Consider the following 18,846-nt stretch of genomic DNA (forward strand, 5'->3'; position numbering starts at 1 on the left):
CGACGGTCCAAACTTCTATCGCCAGGCTCACCCCCTTCCCGACGGAGCTAAGAAGCTGAAGGTCTCTCTTCCGAAGAAGAAGATTATACGCCCGAAAACATGGTCGATGAAGGACCTGGCCGTTCCTCGTCCGATTCTTCATGGTCCGAACGAAGATGTGAGTTCGAGCGTTCGAGAACGAGACAGACTCAAGACGACGAAGACTGACTCTCCGTTCTTCTTTCGCTGCTTTCCTCCTCGTCTAGGCTCTCCACTACGAGGTTAAGGTTACCTTCAACTCAAGGACTGTTACAGTCGGCCGTATGAGTGATCATCAGTGAGTTCTTCGTTCGCTCGCCTCGTTCTTTCTCGTCTCGTCTCGACGCGTCGTCGCACTCGCTCACATACCCCTTCCTCTTCTTCCTCTCAGCTGGATCAACTTGACCCCCGCCCTCCAGCTTCTTTCGCTGACAGAGAACGAGACCAACATGGTGTACGCTTGGATTCGTCCGAAGGAGAAAGAGATCTGTAAGTCTCGCCTTTCTTCCTTTCCTCCTTCGACTCTCGTCGATTCGAACGAAGCTGACCTGCCCCTTCCTCTTCTTTCAGATTCTACTCCTGCTGGCGATCTGGAACCTCCTTCTTGGGTCGGTGTATGGTGCGAGCTGTCCGCTGCTCGCAAGGTTCTTGAGCACTTTGGAGCTGCTTGTGAGTTGTCTCTCCTTTCGTCTCGTTCCCGAATCGAGGTCCAAACTGACCCTCGTCTTCGGATCTTCTCTTTCCTTTTCGCCAGACTTGTTCGAAAACCTCCTCCTTCCGTCGAAGGACTTCCGAGCTCTGATGGAGTCGATCCCCGAAAGCGACGAGGACGAACTCGAGGAACCGTCTGGATCGTCGTCTCCCAAGGTTTCTCCCCTTCGACCTTCTCCCCAGAAACGCCGACAACCCTCTCCACCTCAAATCACCTTCGACCTCGCCAGATCGGTATCAGAGGAGAACGACGACGCCGACGAGGAGGAGGAGGAGGAGGATCTCGATGTGGACGCTATGATGGCTGGCTTCGAAAGGGAGAAGGTCGACGATCAGGACGCAGCAGTGGTTCGACCGATGGAGGACGAGGAGATGGAAGAGGACGACAGCGACGTCGACTGGATTCTGGATGATGATGGCTTGGACATGGTAAAGGTGAGTCTTAAAATCATACTCGACGAGAAGAGAGAAGCTCCGCTGATCAGCCCTCCTTGTTTCTCTTCCTTTCCTTCAGGACGCCAACGACGCTCTTGCTCCCGCTTCTCCCATCCTACCTTCAGCCTCTCCCTCAGCACCCTCAGCTCCTGCTCCTGAACCTGTTCGATCTTACAACCTCGTGGTCAGTCTTCTCTTCGGCGGCTTTCTTTGTCCCTTAGAACGAAACGACGCTGACGAGCCCCCTTCCTTTTGCATTTCTTTCTCAGGATATCATCGAGCTCACCTCGGACGACGACACCGACGATGATGATGAGGTTAGCATGTCCTTCCCGATGGTAAGTTTTGCTTCGTTTTCGTCGCACCCTCTCAAACCGACGCTGATCGAGCCCTTCTCGCCTTCAACCTTCTCTTCGAACAGCTTGAATCGGACTCTGACGACGACGTTCAGATTGTTGAGCCTGATAGGAAGGGAAAGGGAAAGGTCAGTCTCCTCGTTCTCGCTTGAACGCTCGTCTTCGACGCGTTCGAGAATGCTGACCGATCTCGCCTTCGCTCTCTTCTTCTCCTTCTCTCGTTTCAGGCTGTCGATCGATCACAGCCCGCTCCTTCGGTCTCCAACCCTCGCCAACCTCGACCCTCTCCGCTCAAATCTTCGACTACCACCTTCTTCGACCGTCGAACGAAACCCACCTCGGGTCAGCCCAACGAGTTCGCCTTCCTCAGCCACCCTCAACCCTCCTCTTCCAGACCCAAGTTCCTTAATCAACCTGGAAACAACTCCGCTTCCTCCTCCTCCACCGCCGCTGGTCCCTCCTCCTGGAAACATGCTCAACCCTCTTCGTCAACGTCGTCTCCTCGGAAGTCGCCAGCCCCAAGCTCCAGCAGCGCCTCGTCGTCTGCGGTCAGGATGGGAAGCAAGGAGGATCCCTACGAAGTGGACCTCAGCTCGGACGACTCCGACGACTCGGATTGCCAGTTCGTCCCACCCAAGAAGAAGGCTCGGCAATCTCCTCCTCGTCGTCGACCTCCTCCTCCTCCTCCAGCACCGCCAAAGGTCTCTCGATCGCCGAGCAAGATTCCCAAGGAGGATGTGAGGTCGAGCCCATCGGACGTGATTGATCTGACTTCTGATTAGGGGTTCGAGGGGGTAAAGGGAGGAGAACGGGGGAGGTGGGTCGTCGCGAGGAGGACGGGGGGATGGGTGTTCGATCCGACGGTTCACTTCGTCTCTTCTGCAGCCTTCTTGCGCATTTTATTTTGAGTTTTGTATATTGAGGGTTGGATTCTCTCGGAAAACTTTGTAGAGTAGTCGTTTTCTTTTCGTCGATACCTGTTTTCTACACCACGGCAGCCCCTCTCTTGTCTCTTTTTCTTCGTCCCGTTGTACACCTACCATGCTTTCTCGAGAACGAAAAGACGAGCATCAAAACACCAATAGATAAATAAGGGAAAAGACGACAGACAAGCAGATACTGAGCAAACATCGAGAACCGAACACACAGAACGAAGCGAAATCAAACGGACGCGTCGAGTCTCCTCCTCTGCGAGACGCGACTCCAAAGCTAACTGATGCACGACCGTTTTTCGAAATCTACCTCCTACTCCCTCTCCTTCCCTTCCCGTGATCCAAATACTCAAACGAAGCCTCGTCCGTCTCCGTAGCCCAAGGATCTACGACTCCTCCGTTCCCTCCCTCCCACCCATCTCCTTGAGTCGTATCCGTCCCGAACGAAACCCTCCTGCTCCTCGGAGCACTCCCGCCTCCAGCTCCACCACCACCAGTACTACCCTTCCTCCCTCCATCCGATCCGAACGAGCTCCTCCTCGATGAATGATGGGTGTTGTTGTTGTTGATCACCGGCGCCTGACTGACGATGCTCCCCTTCCTCCCTTGCCCACTCCCACCTCCACCACTCCCATGGGATCCAATCGAATCCCTCGACCCCTGCTTCCGAACCATATTCTGACTAACCGCTCCAGCAGCAGCTTGCTCTTCAAGCCCTCCGGGTCCACTCCCGCTTCCCTTCCTGGGGTGCTGATCTCGCTCCGCTCCTCGAGCAGCAGATCCCCTCCTCGAGGCTCCGACAGAGTTGTAGACGCTCATAGACCCGACAGCTGGAGTCTCTCCTGGAAGAGCGTCGTCGGGGTGACGGAAAGCGGTTCCTCCGTCTCCGATTTTGAGCTCTGCTTTGGGACCGTTGGGGTCTTTCGGAGGACGAGCAAAGACGGGAGCAAAGCGGTCGGGCGCGGTGAAGAAGGATGTCCCTGCGTTGGGGAAGAGAGTGTTATGAATGTGTTTGATCTGATCGGGGTTGTTGGAGGAACGACCGAAGGTAGGAGTGGTTGGGGAGGAGTGGTTGGAGTTCGAATGGCCGCCGCCGTTGGTTGAGTTGGTGACGGATTCTCGACGACTTCCTGAGGCGTTGTTCGGGTTGATGGACATTCTTCTGGGAGTAGTTCCTGTTCCTGATGGGTTGGGAGAGGCTCCTGCGACGACGGTAGCTCCGAAGGGGATTCCAGCGGAGGAGAGTCGGTGGGAGGAGTGGGACTCGTCGTTGTTGACGAAGGGAGCTGAAGGTCGTCTGAGTTGAGGGAGAGCGCCTTCCGTTGCTGAACCTCGTCGAAGGATGTTGGTTCCATCGGGGTTCTCGACAAAGGGAGCCGAAGGTCGTCGAAGAGCGTTGATGTTGCTGGGGACGTAGGAGGCGGAGGAGGTGTACGAAGGGGATTGGGAGGTTTCGTCCTTCTGGTCGATTTGGGAGGAGGAGGAGGAGTTGGGATTTCCGTAGATGGAGGTCGAGTTGGTTTTGTTGTTGTTGGGGTAAGGGTAGTGGGAGGAGGTGGGAGTGAGGTTAAGGTTGTTGATCGAGCCTTGGTTGAGGTTGGAAAGACGAGAGGAGGACTTGGGTCCGGTTGCGCCTGTGAAGGTGGAAGTTTTGTTGCTGATCACGAAAATCGAAAAGGAGAGAGTTGCGATCAGTTGAGGAAGAAAGGAAACCAGACGGGAAAGGGGAAGGGAACGAACCGACGTCTCTTCCTCACAAGCAAGCAAACGACGACGAAAACGACGAGTCCAGCGACGATGACAGCAGCGACAGCAATCAAAGCAGTTTGCCAAGACTTGAGACCAGTGCTACGAAGGCGAACAACGAGCGAAGGAAAGGAGCACGCGTCAGTTCGACTCGATTTCTCGACGCGTCTCCCTTCCTCTCCCGCTTGCTCGACGTGCCGTCCCGATTACAACCCAAATGAAAGTACTCACCCGCTACCCGGCGCCTTCCCCTCAGTGTTGTAAACCCTCAAACTCCTCACATCCCAGTACGCCTCTCCAAACGCCCTCGGACTCCCCCTCACAAAGTTCTCGCAACTGATCCCACTCGTCCCAGCGCATCCACTCCCCGCGAACGTGTTGGCGGCGAGATCTCCACATAGGGCAACGTTGAAGACGATGACGTGGTTGTTGAAGGTGTTGGAAGGGCAGGAAGGGATGGAGAAGTTGGCTTGAGGGACAAGGTTCCAGGTCGAGGGGTCGAGCGTCGAGGTGGAATCGACGGCGGAAGAGGTGAGGAGAGCAGCGGGGACGGTGGTGGAGGAACGGGGGAAAGTGTAGATCATGATGCGACCGGAGCTGAAGAGGGAAAAAGGGGAAGAAACAGATGTTTAGTTTGAGAAAAAGGGATGAACGACGCGTCGTCAAACGAAAGATCCGGAAATCGTGAGAGGCTCACTTTGCGAAATCCCTCCACATGACATACAACCCTCCTCCACCTTCATTCCAACCGTCTCCCCAAGTCCCGCTTCCCAGCTCAACACCACACCCAGCATTGTTGTTCTGCGCCGCATCGCACACCGTCGTTTCCTGCGTCCCGCTCTGCAGCCCAACCGGTTGGGTGATCCCGCATTCTGGGATGGTATGGAGGGAGGAGGTAGTTGAATCTGAGAGGGAGATTCCTGTGAGGTTGGCTTGGGAGGAGGAAGGGAAGGTTGCGACGTAGGACGACGAGTTGGAGGGAGGAAGAGCGTTGGATCCTTCGATGATGTCGATTTCTCCTCCTTTGGGCCACCCGGTCGTGGTGGTCGTCCAGAAGGCTGGCCACTAGTAAGATCAAACGGTTCGGATGAGCAAAGAAGGCGAGAAGAAAGGAGGAAGAGGAGATGAAAAGAAAGAAAGGTCAGCTTCGACGTTCTCCCCCCCTCCGAAGAAACGACGACACTGACCGTTCCACACCCTACAGGCATATGATTCACATCCAACACGTAAACTCCATCCCCAAACTCATCCTTGCTGACGATCCTGACCGAATTCCTTCCCCTCCCCGTCGCGACAGCAGTGGACGAATCGACCGACATGAGGAAGGAGGAAGCCGTCGTAGTGATGAGCTTGGAAGCTTTGGCGACGGATTTGGAAACATAGTTGACATAGCCGTGCGTAGGGTCGTCGTCGGTGAAGAAGTCTGTGAAGAAACGAGGAAAGGAAGAGATGTCAGAGAGAGAGAGAGTTGGAAGGTTGTTTCGATCCGGAATAAAGGCAGATGAGAGACAGCTCGAAGAAAAAAGGAGAAGAGAAGGGCAGACTCACCGAAATCGTCCTCGAAGTCTGCTCCTACGTAAGACTTTGCGAGCTTGACGGTTTGAGCTTGAGCTGGGGAGGTGGAAGACGAGAGAGCTAGGGCGATGAGGGCTGCTCCTCCGAGGAGCGTCGAACGAGACAAGGTCGTCATCGATGAATTTCTACTAAACGATGAGCTTGATCGTGCTGGTTTCGGGTGGAAGAGGTGGATGGGATGATGGTAGATGTGCTAGAGAAGACGAGGGATCCGGGCGTGATGTTTGAGAGGTTGAGAGGAAGGAAGGAAAGAGTCGAGCTCAACGAAGGAAAGGGCAGGGAGAGAGGGTGGGCTGTTTCTACGAGTCCTCCTTTGGCTCTCGTTTGACTCGCTCTACGAAAGAAAGGTGAGGGACGAGACGGGGAGGAAGTGAACTCGGAGGGAGTGATGGTTGAGAGAAGGAAGGAGAGGAGGAGGAAGCTTAGGTCTACGGAAAACGAGTTGAAGGCCAAATAGGTTTGAGACAACAGCGAGTAAGTGTGGCCGAGGCCTCGACTCGACCTCGATCCCTAATACTTGAGCTCCCCTTCATCAAAGCGTAAGTATTGCGAAACAGGAGGGTCTGTGGAGAAGTAGATGGCGGGAGATCGAAGGCCTCGAAGGAGCGGGAGCGAGAGAACGAGAACGAGAAGAAGGTCGCGACTACTCTCGAGATCGAAGATGAAAGTCCCTGTTGTTCTTTGTAGACAGGCTTCGACGTTCGAGAAGGAAAGTGAGAACCCTCGAGAGACGAAAGTCGGCAGTGAACGAAGAGCGCTTGAAGTCCCCTGAGAAGATCTTTCCGGCCGAAAACGGACGATCTTGAGGAGCGCGATCGTCGCGACGCGTCGAGGTCTCGCTTTTTCTCCTTTCTCAACTTCGCCTCCACAGACGTCCGTACTTTTCGATGCAAACCAAATGCTGTTATGATGTCTATCTTCCCTCCCTGCCCAGATTTGCTCCTCTTCTCGACCCTGAACGAGGGAGAACGCGTCGACACGGCCGGACTCGTCCCCTCGTTTCTCAGCCAAGCAGCAAAATTTCTCCCTCGTCTCGCCACTTTCATGCTCAACTCCAATTCAGTTAACACGCAAGCTATCGCTTCTCCTCGTTGGAAAATTTGCTCCGGCAACCCTCTGCGTCGCTCTGAGTCGTTCTTGAAATCAAGAACTTGAATCACCTCCAGTCGACTCGAACCACCACCCCACCTCTCCATCCTTCTCCCCTCCTCTTCTTGCCTTACCTCCTCTTTCTCGTCACAGATGACGAAACTTCCTAAACCAGCTCCTGGCATCGCTGCTGATGGGACTATCTTCAAGGTATGCATCTTTCTCGTGGGAAGGGAAGCCAAGGGAGGCGAACGGGAGGAGAGAAAGTCTTTGGGAGGGACGTGGCGAGACAGCTCGGTTGACTGATCACTTCGCGTCTTTTATTTGCTTCTGCGATATAGGCTACGTACTCTGGAGTCCCGTGAGTGTCTGTTTGTGCTGCTGGGGAGGTGAAAGGGCAGGGAGGCGGGTTGGAATGGGCGGCCGTCGAAGGAAGGAAGGGACGAGTTTGAACTGACGTGCTCCTTCCGTTCCTTTCTTCTTCCCTTGATCTTATATTTATCACTTGGTGGATTTTGGTATGACAGAGTCTACGAGATGTGCGTTCGTCTTTTCTCTCAGCTTCAGTTTTTCTTTGATTCGTTGGATGAGCCGAGTAGGGAAGGAAGATGTCCTTCAACCAAATCGAGCTGACCTTGACCTCTCTCCTTCCTTCTCCTTCCTTCCCTCTTCCTCCCTCCCTTCACCGTCCCTCCTTCCTTCCCTCGTCTCTCAACGACTCTCCATCTACTCCTGCGACCTCCCTCTACTCCATGGTCTTCGAATCTCCAGGATCTGCAAGACCGTTGCTGTGATGCGACGTCGTTCGGATGCGTGGCTGAACGCGACTCAGATCCTCAAGGTCGCAGGATTCGACAAACCTCAGAGGACGAGGGTTCTCGAGAGGGAGGTCCAGAAGGGTGAACATGAGAAGGTTCAGGGAGGTTACGGAAAGTATCAAGGTGAGTTGCTGGTACACTTTGTTATCGCAGGGATGGTTGGGAGGGAAAAGGATACGGGAAGGGAAGGGAAAAAAGAAACCCGAGCTGACCTCCTTCACGTCCCTTCCTTCGTCCCTCCCTCTCTCCTTCCCTCGTCCTTCCTTCCTCTCTGTTCTTCGACCTGCAGGAACCTGGATCCCTATCGAACGAGGACTTGCTCTCTCCAAGCAGTACGGCGTCGAACACCTCATGCGACCCATCATCGACTACATCCCAACCGCTACCTCTCCTCCTCTCGCTCCCAAGCACATCACCGCTCAACCCGTTCGAAACCCAAAGAAGAACAAGGACGGAACCCCCATCATCGCTACCCCCGGAGGAGCTTCAGGTTCAGGATCCAACGCCAACACCCCCGGATCAGTTCCCAAAACCTCTCAACAAGCCAAAGCGAAAGCTGAGGCGGCTACCATCCTCGCAGCCGAGAGGAAGGAGAAGAGGGATCGAGATCGAGAGGAGAAGAAGCTCGCTGCTGAGAGGGTTCAGAGGAGGGAGGCCAGCTTGGATCTCGCCGATTCATTGAACGGAGGCAGTGGAGAGGATGGAGACTCGATGACGGACGCGAGCTTGGGAGGAAGCGAGAGCTCGAGGACTCCCAGTCCGATCCTCGGAAGCGGAGACGAGTACGACGACGACGACGAGGTGGACGGCAGGAAGAGGAAGTTCCGAGGAGATTACGAACCTTCGAATCAACGAGGACGCTACGACGACGGCTACTCGGGAGGAGGAGACTACCTGGGAGGAGGACCCGAAAAGTACGAGGACATCATCCTCGACTACTTCATCTCGGAAACGTCCCAAATCCCCTCGATCCTCATCAACCCTCCTCTCGACTTCGATCCCAACGTCCCCATCGACGACGACGGCCACACCGCTCTCCACTGGGCGTGTGCGATGGGAAGGATTCGAGTCGTCAAGCTCCTCCTCACGTCCGGAGCCGACATCTTCAGGGTCAACCACGCCGAGCAGACAGCGTTGATGCGATCCGTCATGTTCTCCAACAACTACGACGTCAGGAAGTTCCCAGAACTCTACGAACTCCTCCATCGGTCCACCCTCAACATCGACAAGACCAACCGAACCGTCTTCCACCACATCGCCGACGTCGCTCTCTCCAAGGGAAAGACCCACGCCGCTCGATACTACATGGAAACCATCCTCGGACGACTGGCCGACTACCCCAAGGAGCTCGGAGACGTCATCAACTTCCAGGACGACGAAGGAGAGACCGCTCTCACCCTCGCTGCTCGAGCCAGGTCGAAACGGCTCGTCAAGTCTCTCCTCGACCACGGAGCCGATCCCAAACTCGCCAACCGAGACGGAAAGACCGCCGAGGACTACATCCTCGAGGACGAAAGGTTCCGATCCTCCCCCGTACAGGCAACAGGAGGACTCATCGACCGTCAGACCGGAACGGGAGCGACGGGAGTCTACAACCAGTCGCACGCGTCGAACGGATCTCTCAGCTCGAACCCTCATCCCAACGGCTTCACCGTCAACAACCCCAACCTCAACCAACCTCAGGCCTCGACGTCCTCCTCGAGTGCTCCAGCAACCAAGATCTACCACTCCCAAACCGCTCAACTCGCCGCTGGACGATCGACAGCCGACCTCACCGCTCTCCTCGCGTCCCTGGCCAAGTCGTTCGACGTCGAGCTCCTCGAGAAGGGAAGAGACGTTTCTCAGGCCAACGCTATCCTTACAGGCATGGAAGGGGAGATCTCCGAATCGAAACGAACCTCCGAGACTCTTCGACTCGAGTTGGGAACCAAGTTGGAGGAGGGGAAGCAGACGCTGGAGAGGTTGGAGAAGGAGTTGGAGACGAAGATTGGAGGACGATACGCCAAGGGATGGAAGGATTGGAGTGCTTCGGAGGCAGCTAGGGAGCAGGCGTACTTGGTGAACCCCGCTGGTGGGGAGGAGGATCTGAAGGCGAGGTTGGATGTGGGAGCGGGAGCGGGAGGGTTGGAGGAGGAAAAGAAGAGGTTGGAGGCGAAAGTGCAGGAGAGGAAGGCGAGGAGGGTGGAGCTGTTTGGGAGGTATGTGAGGTTGTTGGCTGAGAGTGGGACCGGAGAGGAGATGGGGAAGTACAGGAAGATCATCAACGCCGCGGCTGGGTTGAAGGAGGTCGGAGGAGGAGGAGAGAGTGGGGATCTGGATGGGATCATGGAGGGATTGTTGGAGGTTAGTATCTTCTCCTTCCCACTTTCCTCAGCTCTTCCATCGGCCATCTCGTTTGACGCGTCGTTCGTTCGTCTCAGTCGCTGACTCTCCTCCCTCTCTTTGTTCCTTTCCTTCCTCCTCCTCAGGCTCTCGAAACCGAGCAGTCCTCCACCTCAATGGACTACACTCCCGAAGCCGTCGTTGCCCCTACTCCTCCATCCTTCCAGCAACAACAACCCGTCGCTTCCTCCTCGAATCTCGTCGCTCCCATGTCATCCTACCAGGCTTCGAGACAAAACGAACCCTCTCCCATCGCCGCTTCTATTCCTCAACCTCCGTCCGCTGTCCCTCAACCTCAGTACCAGCAGAGCTACCCCGCCCCACCATCAGCTCAGCCTCAGGGCTACGCCGGAGGGCAGTAGTAGTGAAGGAAGGAGTGGGAGGAAGAGGAAGAGGAAGAGGAGGGAAGCGACGACGAGGTTCGACGCGTCTCTCCGCTCGAGTAGTTCTATTCGTGATCTTGTACGCTTTTCTTGTTCCTTTTTATATTTCTGGTTTGATGGGTCTGTTTCTTCTGTCATGAATGAGTCGCTGGAAGACGGGTTCGAGAGAAAGGGAATGACGGCGAAACGAGTGGGACTTGAGTCGACCTCGTTCAGCTTTTCGTTCTTGCGATTCGTTCGAGGAAGGATGAACTCAGAAAGAGAGATGCAGACTCCTTGGACTGTTTACTCTTGAGGAAACTGAAGATCTGAAGCAATAGCACTTCGACGGCAAGGCTGAAAGAGCCTCGGCTCAAAGGTCAAAACGCGCCGCGACGACGCGTAAACTTTTCGGAAGGGCGATCTAGCGATTACGGAGCTGCCTCGGCGGTCGAACCTGTTTGGGGCCATCTCGTCGCTAGCGGGCAAGGTCAGGTTTGTCCTACGAGATCAAAGAAGGAGCGGCAGGAGGAGAAGACGCGTCGAGCCAGCTTCGGAACGGAAGAAGGGGAACGAGGGGAAGCGAGCTCAGAAACGTCGCGATTTCTCGTCTATATGGAAGGCGATCTCCATGGTTCTTGCTCAGATCTGTAGATACGGCGATCAAGCCTGATATCTGCTAGATAATCACGTTTGGGAGTTGAAGGAAGGGCAGTTTTTCGGGTGTTGACCAGGAGCTTTCGGGGATGGGGTCGCTCGACCGAAGGACCTCAAAATAACGAAACGGGCTTTCCTTCCCTTTTTGCCTCTAACTTCTACCTCCCAGCTCCTCACTCTCCTTCGAATGTCTGCCTCTACCTCTCCAGCACCTGTGAATCCAGATCCTACTCCATCCGTCCAAGGCAGCACCCGAGCCAACTCCTTCGCTCCCTCCGAACACCTCACGAAGGAGGAAGAGGTCCGTTCGATCTGCTGCCCTTTCTCCCCCTTCCCTCTCCGAAGTTTGTTTGCTCTCGTCCTCGAAGGGAAGGTTTGACTGACACTCCCTCCTCTTGCTCTCTTGCGCTGGTTCGATTCTTCCAGATGGTCTTCGACGCCGAACGAAAAGAAGGTCAAGAAATCGTCGGTGCTCCTCCTTCGACAGGACCCCCAGCAGGAGCTCATCCTCTTCCTCCTCCCATGACTAGGCTGCAGTTCGTTTTGGTGAGTCTTTGCGCTCTTGTTTTCCTTTCACTCTCAGCCTCCCCTCAGAGAAGTTTTCATCTCGAAAAGCGGAGGAAAAAGCCGCGTCGTGATTCGCTCACTCTCAGCGGGGAGGAGCCAAGGGTCGAAACTGATCTTTCAAAAAAAAATCTCCTTCCTCGATCCAGGTGTTCGGAAGCATGATGCTAGCTGTGTTCCTCTTCTCCCTCGATCAACTCATCCTCGCTACTGTACGTTCTTCGTCCTCGATATCTTTTCAGAGGCTGATCTTTTCGCGTCTCTTTCTCTCTCATCGCTCAAACAACTCAGGCCATCCCTGCCAGTCTGTTCTCTCTCTCTCTATCTCTATCTCTGGATCCGAACTTCGTTCCTGACCTAATCTCACTCCTTGACCAGTCGTATCCCAGTTCAACTCGCTCGCTGCCGTCGCGTGGCTTCAAAACGGATTCTTCGTTACCCTCTGCTCTTTCACCCTCGCCTTCTCCCAGTACATGACAATTTTTCCCAGCAAATATGTTTTCCTCTTCGCTATCTTCGTTTTCGAGCTAGGTCTGTCCTCTCATCATCGCGTTTCGACTTTCCTTGCTCCCATTGTCGCTTTGTGCTGATCGTCTGCGTCTTTTCACTCACAGGATCGCTGCTTTGCGGAGTAGCCCCCAACATGGATGTCCTCATTCTTGGTAAGACCTTTAGGCTCTCGCTTTCGTCCTCGGATCGAGATCTGCGACGCTGACCACCTTTTCTTGTGATTCTTCAGGGCGTTGCGTCGCTGGAGTCGGAGCTGCTGGTATCTTTGGCGCCGCTTTCCAGACAACTATCGAGATCACTACTTTGCAGGAAAGGTCCACGTACATAGCTCTCTTTGGAGGTGAGTATCTGTTGTTGAGCCGAAGTGAAGGAGGATTGACGATGGATCGAAACGACGCGCTGACTCCCCTCCATCTTTCGTCCCTCAACTCCAGCTTGCTTCGGACTCTCATCCGTCATCGGACCTCTTCTTGGAGGAGCTCTGACTGATAAGGTGGGTGGCCAGATCCCTATCGATGTGGGGAAGTTGGCAGGAGCATCAGTAGCCGACGGGAGAGACGCGTCGTGTTCTGACTTGTCGTTTTCTTACTCTCCTTCGCTTCAACAGGCAACCTGGCGTTGGTGTTTCCTTATAAATCTTCCTATTGGTGGAGTCGCCTTCTTGTGCATCCTCTTCCTCCTCAAACCTCGACCTCCCCTCGGAGCGGGCAACGACTCTCGATCCCTCCTCACCAAGATCGTTCAGCTCGACTGGGTCGGAGTGGGAATCGCTCTTGCTTCCACAGTTTGCATCTGCTTGGCGTTCCAGTACGGAGGAGTGGTACGCATCCCTCATCTACTTTTCGCAGCTTTCCGTTCTCAATTTGTCTCGACGTCAACGACTGACTCCCGCGTTGATATTTCTCTTCTTTCCCTCTCGACTAGGAGAAGGCTTGGAACTCGGCTTCTGTCATCGTCCTCTTCGTCATGATTCCCGTATCTTTGGGCTTGCTCGTCGCTTGGGAGTTCTGGCTAGGCCCTGAGCGAGCGATGATTCCGCTCGCTTTGTTCAAACGACGAACCATCATCGGATGCGCTGGAGCTGCTGGTGAGTGACCTTCACACCTCAACTCGGCTACTCTGTAGTACCCATCGACCTCTTTGCGAGGTCAGAGAGTCTCATCGAGACGGGAATCTGACTCCTCCTCTACTCTTTTGTCGACCGCAGGTTTCGGCTGGCTCTCATTCATGGCTGTCGTCCTCTACATCTCGATCAGCTTCCAAGCCGTCAACGGGCACTCAGCTACGAGAGCTGGAACCGACCTTCTCCCCATGATCGTCGTTCAAACGGTTCTCATCGTCGCGATGGGGAGGATCGTCGCAAAGTTCGGACGCTACAAGTGGATTATCGTCGCCGGCCCTCTCATCATGGCTCTCGGATGGTAAGCAGATTTTCTCTTCTCATTTATCTAAGCTCCTCTAGTCGTCTAAAAACTATTCTGACTTCGACGCGTTTCTTTTCTTCATCAGCGGACTTGTTTACTCTGCCAACGCTCTCACTCAGTTCGCCCACGTCTTGGGCTTCATCGTACTCATCGGAGTGGGAGTCGCATTCTTCTTGCAGAACGGTGAGATTTTTTACCTGTGGCTCTTCTTTCCGTTGCACAGAAAAGCTGGAAACTGACGTCCTCTTCTTCCTTCGCAGTCATGGTCGCCGCTCAAGTGGAACTCAAGACGGAACCAAGGCTGATTGCGAGAGGAGTCGGGATGGTCAACTTCGTTGCGTTCATCGGTCGAATCGGTGGGTCTTGATCAGGAAGGAGAGAAGCTGAACGAAAGAGGTCAAGAGCTGACCTTGACTGTTCGTTTGTTGTTTTCCTTTTCTCTCTCAGTCGGTTCGTCCAAGATCTTCCTCCACGCCTTCCTGCTCTCTCTCAGATTTAACCTATCTAAACCTCCTTTTTCCAGGTATCTCGGTTGCCACCTCCATCTTCAGCAACCTCCTCCCTCTCAAGCTCGACAAATACGCTCCCGACCTCCCCCCCACCTCCGTTTCCATCGTCAGGGATTCGGTTCTGGCCATTCGAAACGTCGCCATCGTTCCTTTGGAGATGCAAGCCGGAGTTGTCGAAGCCTACCAGCAGTCGATTCGACCTATATACCTCTTCGCTCTGGTCGCTTGTGAGTTTTTCGTCGTTCTTCATCGTGCTCGGCTCGGACGCGACGAACGAGCTAGACTGACCTGGCCGTTCCTCGTTTTCGCGTCGGTGAAGGCATCTGCTCCTCCCTTTGCGCCCTGATTATCAAGGACGACACCACTCACGAGACTCCGTCGCTTTCGGAAGCCAAGAAGCAGGAGGAGGTTCGGGATCTCGAAAAGCAGGAGAGGGAGGTTCCGACTCTCGAAGGTTGAGGAGGTGCGGTCCTTACTCTCATTTCTCTTTCTCTGGGGTTCTTGGATTTCCTTCTATCTTTTCACTTGGTCTTTTCGCTATCTGCTTGCTCACGACTTCGATATAATTGCCGTCTACGTTGGACCTTGAAAGGGAAAGAAGAGACGACGCGCGGGTCGAACCAAACCGCTCGTTCCTCTCGCTCGACAAAGACAAGTGCTTTCTGATTGTTGAAGTATGAAAACGACTTATCTCATACGGCTCAAGTTTATCCCTCATTGGGGAAGAACGCAGAACGAGCTCGTCGCGTCGTCGGTCCTACGAAGCAAGAGGGAAGCATTGATGCTTGTGTGCGACTTTCCAGTGAGCTCGTTGATGCCCTGCCAAACAGAAAGACCGAAAGTATATCAGTAGCTGTCTTCCAAGGAACAGAGAAACGAGGAAAGAGCGTACGAGGAGAGCAATATCTGACAGATCGACACTGATTCGAAAAGACGCGTCGACGTCGAAAGTCAGCGCTTTTTCTTTCCCCGGCCGAAAGCAACACAGTCACTCACCTTTGAACAAAGCATCAACTCCCTGGCTTCCTTTCTCACACACCCTCCACTCCCTCTCATCGCACACCCATCCCAGGGCCAGCCCTTCATCAAGCCGGAACCTTTGCTCGAGTTCAAGCTCCCTTCCCAACCCTCGCACGAGGCTCTCCACGGTCGATCTTCCTGGATGAAACCGATCACTCGGATCGTTTCCGCGTACTGCTCGTTCATCTTTTGGGTGAAGGAAGAGCGGGGAGGGAAGCGTCGAAGATGAGAGCGAAGGGAGGCGACGACGTTGAAGCGCAAAGAGTAGGAAGGGACGAAGAAGCCTGCTGGGGCAAGAGCGGGGGAGGGGAGGGTGGAAAGGAAGAAGAGGTTGTGCAGGATTGAGATGTGGGTGTGGTTTTGGGTGGAGGACTGGAGAGGAGAGAGAAAGAAACGAGGGAGAGAGGGAGAGGGAGCGTCAGTAGGTCCGCGTCGAACGAGTGAAGATCGCGCGGAACGAGAGAATGTTCACGAACTGGGTCGTCAGATGAAACTTCAGTGTCGAGATCCGCAACGTATTCCATCTGTCCCCAAATGAGCTTTCGAGCCTCCTCAGCGTGAGTTCGGAAGTAGGCTGCAGCGAAGGGCAGAGGGAGGAGATGGCCGAGTTGAAGGACGTAGAGAGGAGCGAGAGGAGAGTCGGGACAGAGGTGGAGGATGGCGAGGATGAGGCGGGGGAGGTAGTGGGATGAGAAGGAACACTGGGAGAAGATGAAAAGGCGGAAGTGGTCAAAGAGAGAAGAGAAGAGGGGGGGAGGGAGGGAGAAAGAGGTCGAGCTCACCATCAATCGAACCCATGCTTCAGTGCCGTGAGCTGGAAGAGTCTCGGACTTGAGAATCAGAGTCCAAGAACGAGTCAGCTTCCTCGATACTGGTGTGTTTCGAAGCAAGAGAAGGGATGAAGGGGAGGAGAGAAACGAACCGAGAAGATGTGAGCTTCGTTCTCGACGTTGAACTGCTCGTACTCCTCAGGATCGTCGTCGCTGATTCCCAACCTTCTAGCCATCTCGTGAGCAGTCTCCGTGGTATCCAAGGGAGCCGAAGGAAGAGCCATGTTGTGTTTCTGATAGAAAAAGAAGAGGAAGAAGGGGCTTTGAAGATGACGGTTCGAGGTCAACTTTGGTTTCCCTTCCCTCCCTCCTCTCCTCCAACTCTCATCGTCAGTCTCTGAGGGAGGCCCATGTTTTCTCGTTCTCTTCTCACCTCGTATCGGTCACCTTCCATCTCCCACCTTCGACCTTTCTCGTGTTCGACTCTCGCTCTCCTCCAACCAGGTCGATCCCATCCCTCCGCCTCCTCGACTCCTCCTCCTCCTTCAGCTCCCTCGCCTCCTCCTCCGTCGAATCGAACCGCCTTCGCTCGTATAACTCCGTTGAGAGTTCCAGCTTCTCAAGCACTCCCTTCTACTCCTCCTCCTGAACAGATCGTGGTGGAAGAGATCTACGAGGATCCTTACGATGCTCTGCCAAAGAGGAACCTCCTCAAACCCTTCCTCGTGAGCTCACCTCGTCCTCCTTCCCTCTCTTCGCTCTCCCGTCACCTTTTCTCCCAACTTCGACTGACTCTCGATTATCTTCTCTCGCAGTTCTCCACGATCTTCATCGCCTTTATCTACATTGCCGCCGCTGAACGAACGAACGAGGAATCCCAACTCTGGGCGGACAAGCTCGGATGGAACGCCCTCTGGAGGAGAACGACTCCTTCCCAGGGAGAAATGATGGCAGCTCAGCAGTTTGAACTCAAAAAGGTACCCATAGGAATCTATATTCATTTTGTTCCTTTCCATCGCTCACTCCTTTCACTCTCTCTCGCTGTTACAGGACCTCCAACACCAACTCGACTCGGTCAACGCAACCCTCACGGCTACCCTCCCTGCCTCCCTCGCCCAACCTCTCCTACAGGGCTACCTCGCCGTAGCAGAGTTCTGGCTCAACTCCTCGGAACCTACTAAACTCGCTTGCATGATCGTCGGAGTCAACACGGTCGTGCTGGGAGCGTGGAAGCTGGGGAGGTGGAACGGGAGGATGGCGAAGTGGTGGATGCACAACCCGGCGAGCGGGAGGCAGGTCACGCTTTTGACGAGTGTTTTTAGGTGAGTGGAGAGGTAGAAAAGAGGCTCGGGACGGAAGGAAGTGGTTGAGGGGAGTGGAAGGGCAGCGAGGAGAGGAAGAGAGGGCTGATTCGTTTCGTTCTCGTTTTGTGCTCGACTTTCGTCGAACAGTCATCAAGAGCTCTGGCACTTTGGATTTAACATGGTCGCTCTTTGGTCCTTCCGTCAGTATCCTCGTATTTTTCGCTTCCAAGATGGCCAAAAACCGAAGCTGATCTCTTCCTCTCCTTTTCCTTCGCGTCGTCCGAATCCAGTCCCGATGGGCTACGCGTTCTTGATCCTCGGAGATCGTCAAGCTCTCTCGACCTACCCTGGTCTCACCGAGTCCACAGCTATCTATCATCTCGGAGCTTTCTATCTCACCGGTTCGTTCTGACGTCTTCCTCTCATCGCCTCTTTCTTTCAACGCGTCTCACCTCCCTCTCCTCTCCTCCTTCCCTCCCCGCCACCTACCACCCACCCCAACAGCCGGTATCCTCTCCTCCCTCCTCTCCCACACCATCTTCAACATCTTCCAACTCCCTCGTCTCCTCCGAGCCATCACCTCCCCTACCAACCCCATCCTCACCCCTTCCGCCCTCTCCTCCCTCGCTCGAAAACACAACGCCGTCCCCTCCCTAGGCGCATCAGGAGCCATCTACGCCGTCTTCTTCCTCGGAGCCATGTCCTATCCGGACGCGCAAGTGGGAATCATCTTCCTGCCGTTCTTGACGATGCCGATCAAGTTTGCGGCGGGAGCGATGATGTTGCTGGATGTGGTGGGGATCTGGAGAGCTTGGAAGGGGTTCAATCATGTTGCGCATTTGGGAGGGGCGTTGTTCGGGATTGGGTACTGGAGGTATGGGGTGAGTTAGATTCGATTTCTCTTCCGTGGGAGCCAGTGAGAGAGCTGAACTGACCTGGCGTCGAGCGCGTCTCGTTTCCTTTCTTCAGTGCGAGATGTGGGATTGGTTGAGGATGAAACTCGCCAGGAAACCAACGCCGCCGCCTTCTACAACTGGACCGAGACTGCTAGGATTATAGATGTAGTTCACTGCTTTTGGCTTTTTCGGAAAGGAGAACTCAGCGGATCTGATCTCTTGCTCGGGGGTAAGTTCGTTCGTCGCGTCTCGCTCGTTTCGAACTCGACGACGGAGCTGATTTTTCCTTTGCTCTCCTTTTCTTCACCTCAGACGCACAACCTCAGTATTGCCTACATCCCTCTCATCCCTGCTCGTCTCGGTCTCAACGCGTCTCTCTCCTCGCTCTCAAAACGGTTCCACCTCTTCCCGTTTCAGGCCGACCGGCTTCTTCTTCTAAGGTTTTCGCAGCTTCAACCTGTCACGCTGCCTTCCCTGTTCATAGCAACCGACAGAAGAGCTCGACAGGTCGGCATTTCACTCTTCAGCCTTCAAACTCTCCAGCATCTCCGCCCTCGCGACAGCAACACGACTAGCCCTTCTCGAGTCCACCCACCCTTCGATCTCAGCAGCAACATCTTCTTTCCCATCAAAACCATGCATACCAGCCTTCATCGACCTAGTCTTGCTTCCTTCTGCGGCGGTCCGGAAACAACCCTTACAAACTCCTTCGCCTGGCCCTTGACCCTTAGACTCGTTTCCCGCTATGCCCTGAGCGATAGCGAGACG

At 54.6% G+C, this 18,846-nt stretch overlaps 6 protein-coding genes across 6 annotated transcripts; 4 read left to right on the forward strand and 2 right to left on the reverse strand.

The window, feature by feature from the left end:
• The first annotated feature begins 1,528 nt into the window (after nucleotides 1-1,528).
• Nucleotides 1,529-2,587, forward strand: BDY24DRAFT_390387 (uncharacterized protein). Its single transcript, XM_076640646.1, has 2 exons — nucleotides 1,529-1,648; nucleotides 1,748-2,587. The coding sequence occupies exon 2, from the start codon at nucleotides 1,992-1,994 to the stop codon at nucleotides 2,259-2,261; it is 270 nt and encodes an 89-aa protein (XP_076496191.1). The 5' UTR covers nucleotides 1,529-1,648; nucleotides 1,748-1,991; the 3' UTR covers nucleotides 2,262-2,587.
• Nucleotides 2,588-4,425: 1,838 nt separating this feature from the next.
• Nucleotides 4,426-5,622, reverse strand: BDY24DRAFT_341055 (concanavalin A-like lectin/glucanase domain-containing protein; the record flags this gene model as incomplete). The annotated part of the gene is made up of 4 exons (XM_076637427.1): nucleotides 4,426-4,795; nucleotides 4,896-5,038; nucleotides 5,159-5,263; nucleotides 5,386-5,622. Coding segments are annotated over 4 exons (855 nt in total), but the record flags the coding sequence as incomplete, so codon positions are not given.
• A 1,323-nt stretch (nucleotides 5,623-6,945) lies between these two features.
• BDY24DRAFT_390392 (uncharacterized protein) lies at nucleotides 6,946-10,582 on the forward strand. The gene is made up of 6 exons (XM_076640647.1): nucleotides 6,946-7,072; nucleotides 7,204-7,223; nucleotides 7,390-7,401; nucleotides 7,634-7,803; nucleotides 7,970-10,023; nucleotides 10,149-10,582. Exons 1-6 carry the CDS (start codon nucleotides 7,016-7,018, stop codon nucleotides 10,422-10,424), a joined length of 2,589 nt encoding a protein of 862 aa, XP_076496193.1. The 5' UTR covers nucleotides 6,946-7,015; the 3' UTR covers nucleotides 10,425-10,582.
• A 652-nt stretch (nucleotides 10,583-11,234) lies between these two features.
• Nucleotides 11,235-14,669, forward strand: BDY24DRAFT_390396 (major facilitator superfamily domain-containing protein). Its single transcript, XM_076640648.1, has 14 exons — nucleotides 11,235-11,382; nucleotides 11,508-11,627; nucleotides 11,795-11,857; nucleotides 12,035-12,176; nucleotides 12,260-12,307; nucleotides 12,385-12,495; nucleotides 12,590-12,648; nucleotides 12,763-12,975; nucleotides 13,080-13,242; nucleotides 13,363-13,576; nucleotides 13,665-13,762; nucleotides 13,840-13,935; nucleotides 14,103-14,315; nucleotides 14,408-14,669. Exons 1-14 carry the CDS (start codon nucleotides 11,269-11,271, stop codon nucleotides 14,545-14,547), a joined length of 1,794 nt encoding a protein of 597 aa, XP_076496194.1. The 5' UTR covers nucleotides 11,235-11,268; the 3' UTR covers nucleotides 14,548-14,669.
• Nucleotides 14,670-14,763: 94 nt separating this feature from the next.
• On the reverse strand, nucleotides 14,764-16,218 carry BDY24DRAFT_390400 (zinc finger MYND domain-containing protein). Its single transcript, XM_076640649.1, has 6 exons — nucleotides 16,031-16,218; nucleotides 15,891-15,938; nucleotides 15,585-15,809; nucleotides 15,085-15,480; nucleotides 14,981-15,008; nucleotides 14,764-14,907 (listed from the first exon to the last, which is right to left on the reverse strand). Exons 1-6 carry the CDS (start codon nucleotides 16,160-16,162, stop codon nucleotides 14,846-14,848), a joined length of 891 nt encoding a protein of 296 aa, XP_076496195.1. The 5' UTR covers nucleotides 16,163-16,218; the 3' UTR covers nucleotides 14,764-14,845.
• On the forward strand, nucleotides 16,203-18,256 carry PCP1 (rhomboid protease PCP1). The gene is made up of 7 exons (XM_076640650.1): nucleotides 16,203-16,603; nucleotides 16,694-16,855; nucleotides 16,929-17,200; nucleotides 17,330-17,382; nucleotides 17,473-17,583; nucleotides 17,687-18,063; nucleotides 18,152-18,256. The coding sequence occupies exons 1-7, from the start codon at nucleotides 16,289-16,291 to the stop codon at nucleotides 18,239-18,241; spliced, it is 1,380 nt and encodes a 459-aa protein (XP_076496196.1). The 5' UTR covers nucleotides 16,203-16,288; the 3' UTR covers nucleotides 18,242-18,256.
• Nucleotides 18,257-18,846: the final 590 nt, after the last annotated feature.

Source organism: Mrakia frigida (assembly GCF_051309035.1).
Source record: "Mrakia frigida strain ATCC 22029 unplaced genomic scaffold BDY24scaffold_17, whole genome shotgun sequence".
NCBI classification, from domain to species: Eukaryota; Fungi; Basidiomycota; class Tremellomycetes; order Cystofilobasidiales; family Mrakiaceae; genus Mrakia; species Mrakia frigida.

Excerpts from the sequence above, each read along its gene's own strand:
- PCP1 (XM_076640650.1), top strand. The coding sequence starts at position 16,289 with ATGTTTTCTCGTTCTCTTCTCACCTCGTATCGGTCACCTTCCATCTCC. Across the intron at positions 16,856-16,928 it reads AGCAGTTTGAACTCAAAAAG|GACCTCCAACACCAACTCGA; the intron begins GTACCCATAGGA and ends TCGCTGTTACAG. Across the intron at positions 18,064-18,151 it reads TTGGGTACTGGAGGTATGGG|TGCGAGATGTGGGATTGGTT; the intron begins GTGAGTTAGATT and ends TCCTTTCTTCAG.
- BDY24DRAFT_390396 (XM_076640648.1), top strand. The coding sequence starts at position 11,269 with ATGTCTGCCTCTACCTCTCCAGCACCTGTGAATCCAGATCCTACTCCA. Across the intron at positions 12,177-12,259 it reads TATCTTCGTTTTCGAGCTAG|GATCGCTGCTTTGCGGAGTA; the intron begins GTCTGTCCTCTC and ends TTTCACTCACAG. Across the intron at positions 13,243-13,362 it reads CGGATGCGCTGGAGCTGCTG|GTTTCGGCTGGCTCTCATTC; the intron begins GTGAGTGACCTT and ends TGTCGACCGCAG.
- BDY24DRAFT_390392 (XM_076640647.1), top strand. The coding sequence starts at position 7,016 with ATGACGAAACTTCCTAAACCAGCTCCTGGCATCGCTGCTGATGGGACT. Across the intron at positions 7,073-7,203 it reads CTGATGGGACTATCTTCAAG|GCTACGTACTCTGGAGTCCC; the intron begins GTATGCATCTTT and ends TCTGCGATATAG. Across the intron at positions 10,024-10,148 it reads TCATGGAGGGATTGTTGGAG|GCTCTCGAAACCGAGCAGTC; the intron begins GTTAGTATCTTC and ends CCTCCTCCTCAG.
- BDY24DRAFT_390400 (XM_076640649.1), bottom strand. The coding sequence starts at position 16,162 with ATGGCTCTTCCTTCGGCTCCCTTGGATACCACGGAGACTGCTCACGAG. Across the intron at positions 15,939-16,030 it reads ACGAAGCTCACATCTTCTCG|TCCGAGACTCTTCCAGCTCA; the intron begins GTTCGTTTCTCT and ends CTGATTCTCAAG. Across the intron at positions 15,481-15,584 it reads AAGTTTCATCTGACGACCCA|TCCTCCACCCAAAACCACAC; the intron begins GTTCGTGAACAT and ends TCTCCTCTCCAG.
- BDY24DRAFT_390387 (XM_076640646.1), top strand. The coding sequence starts at position 1,992 with ATGCTCAACCCTCTTCGTCAACGTCGTCTCCTCGGAAGTCGCCAGCCC.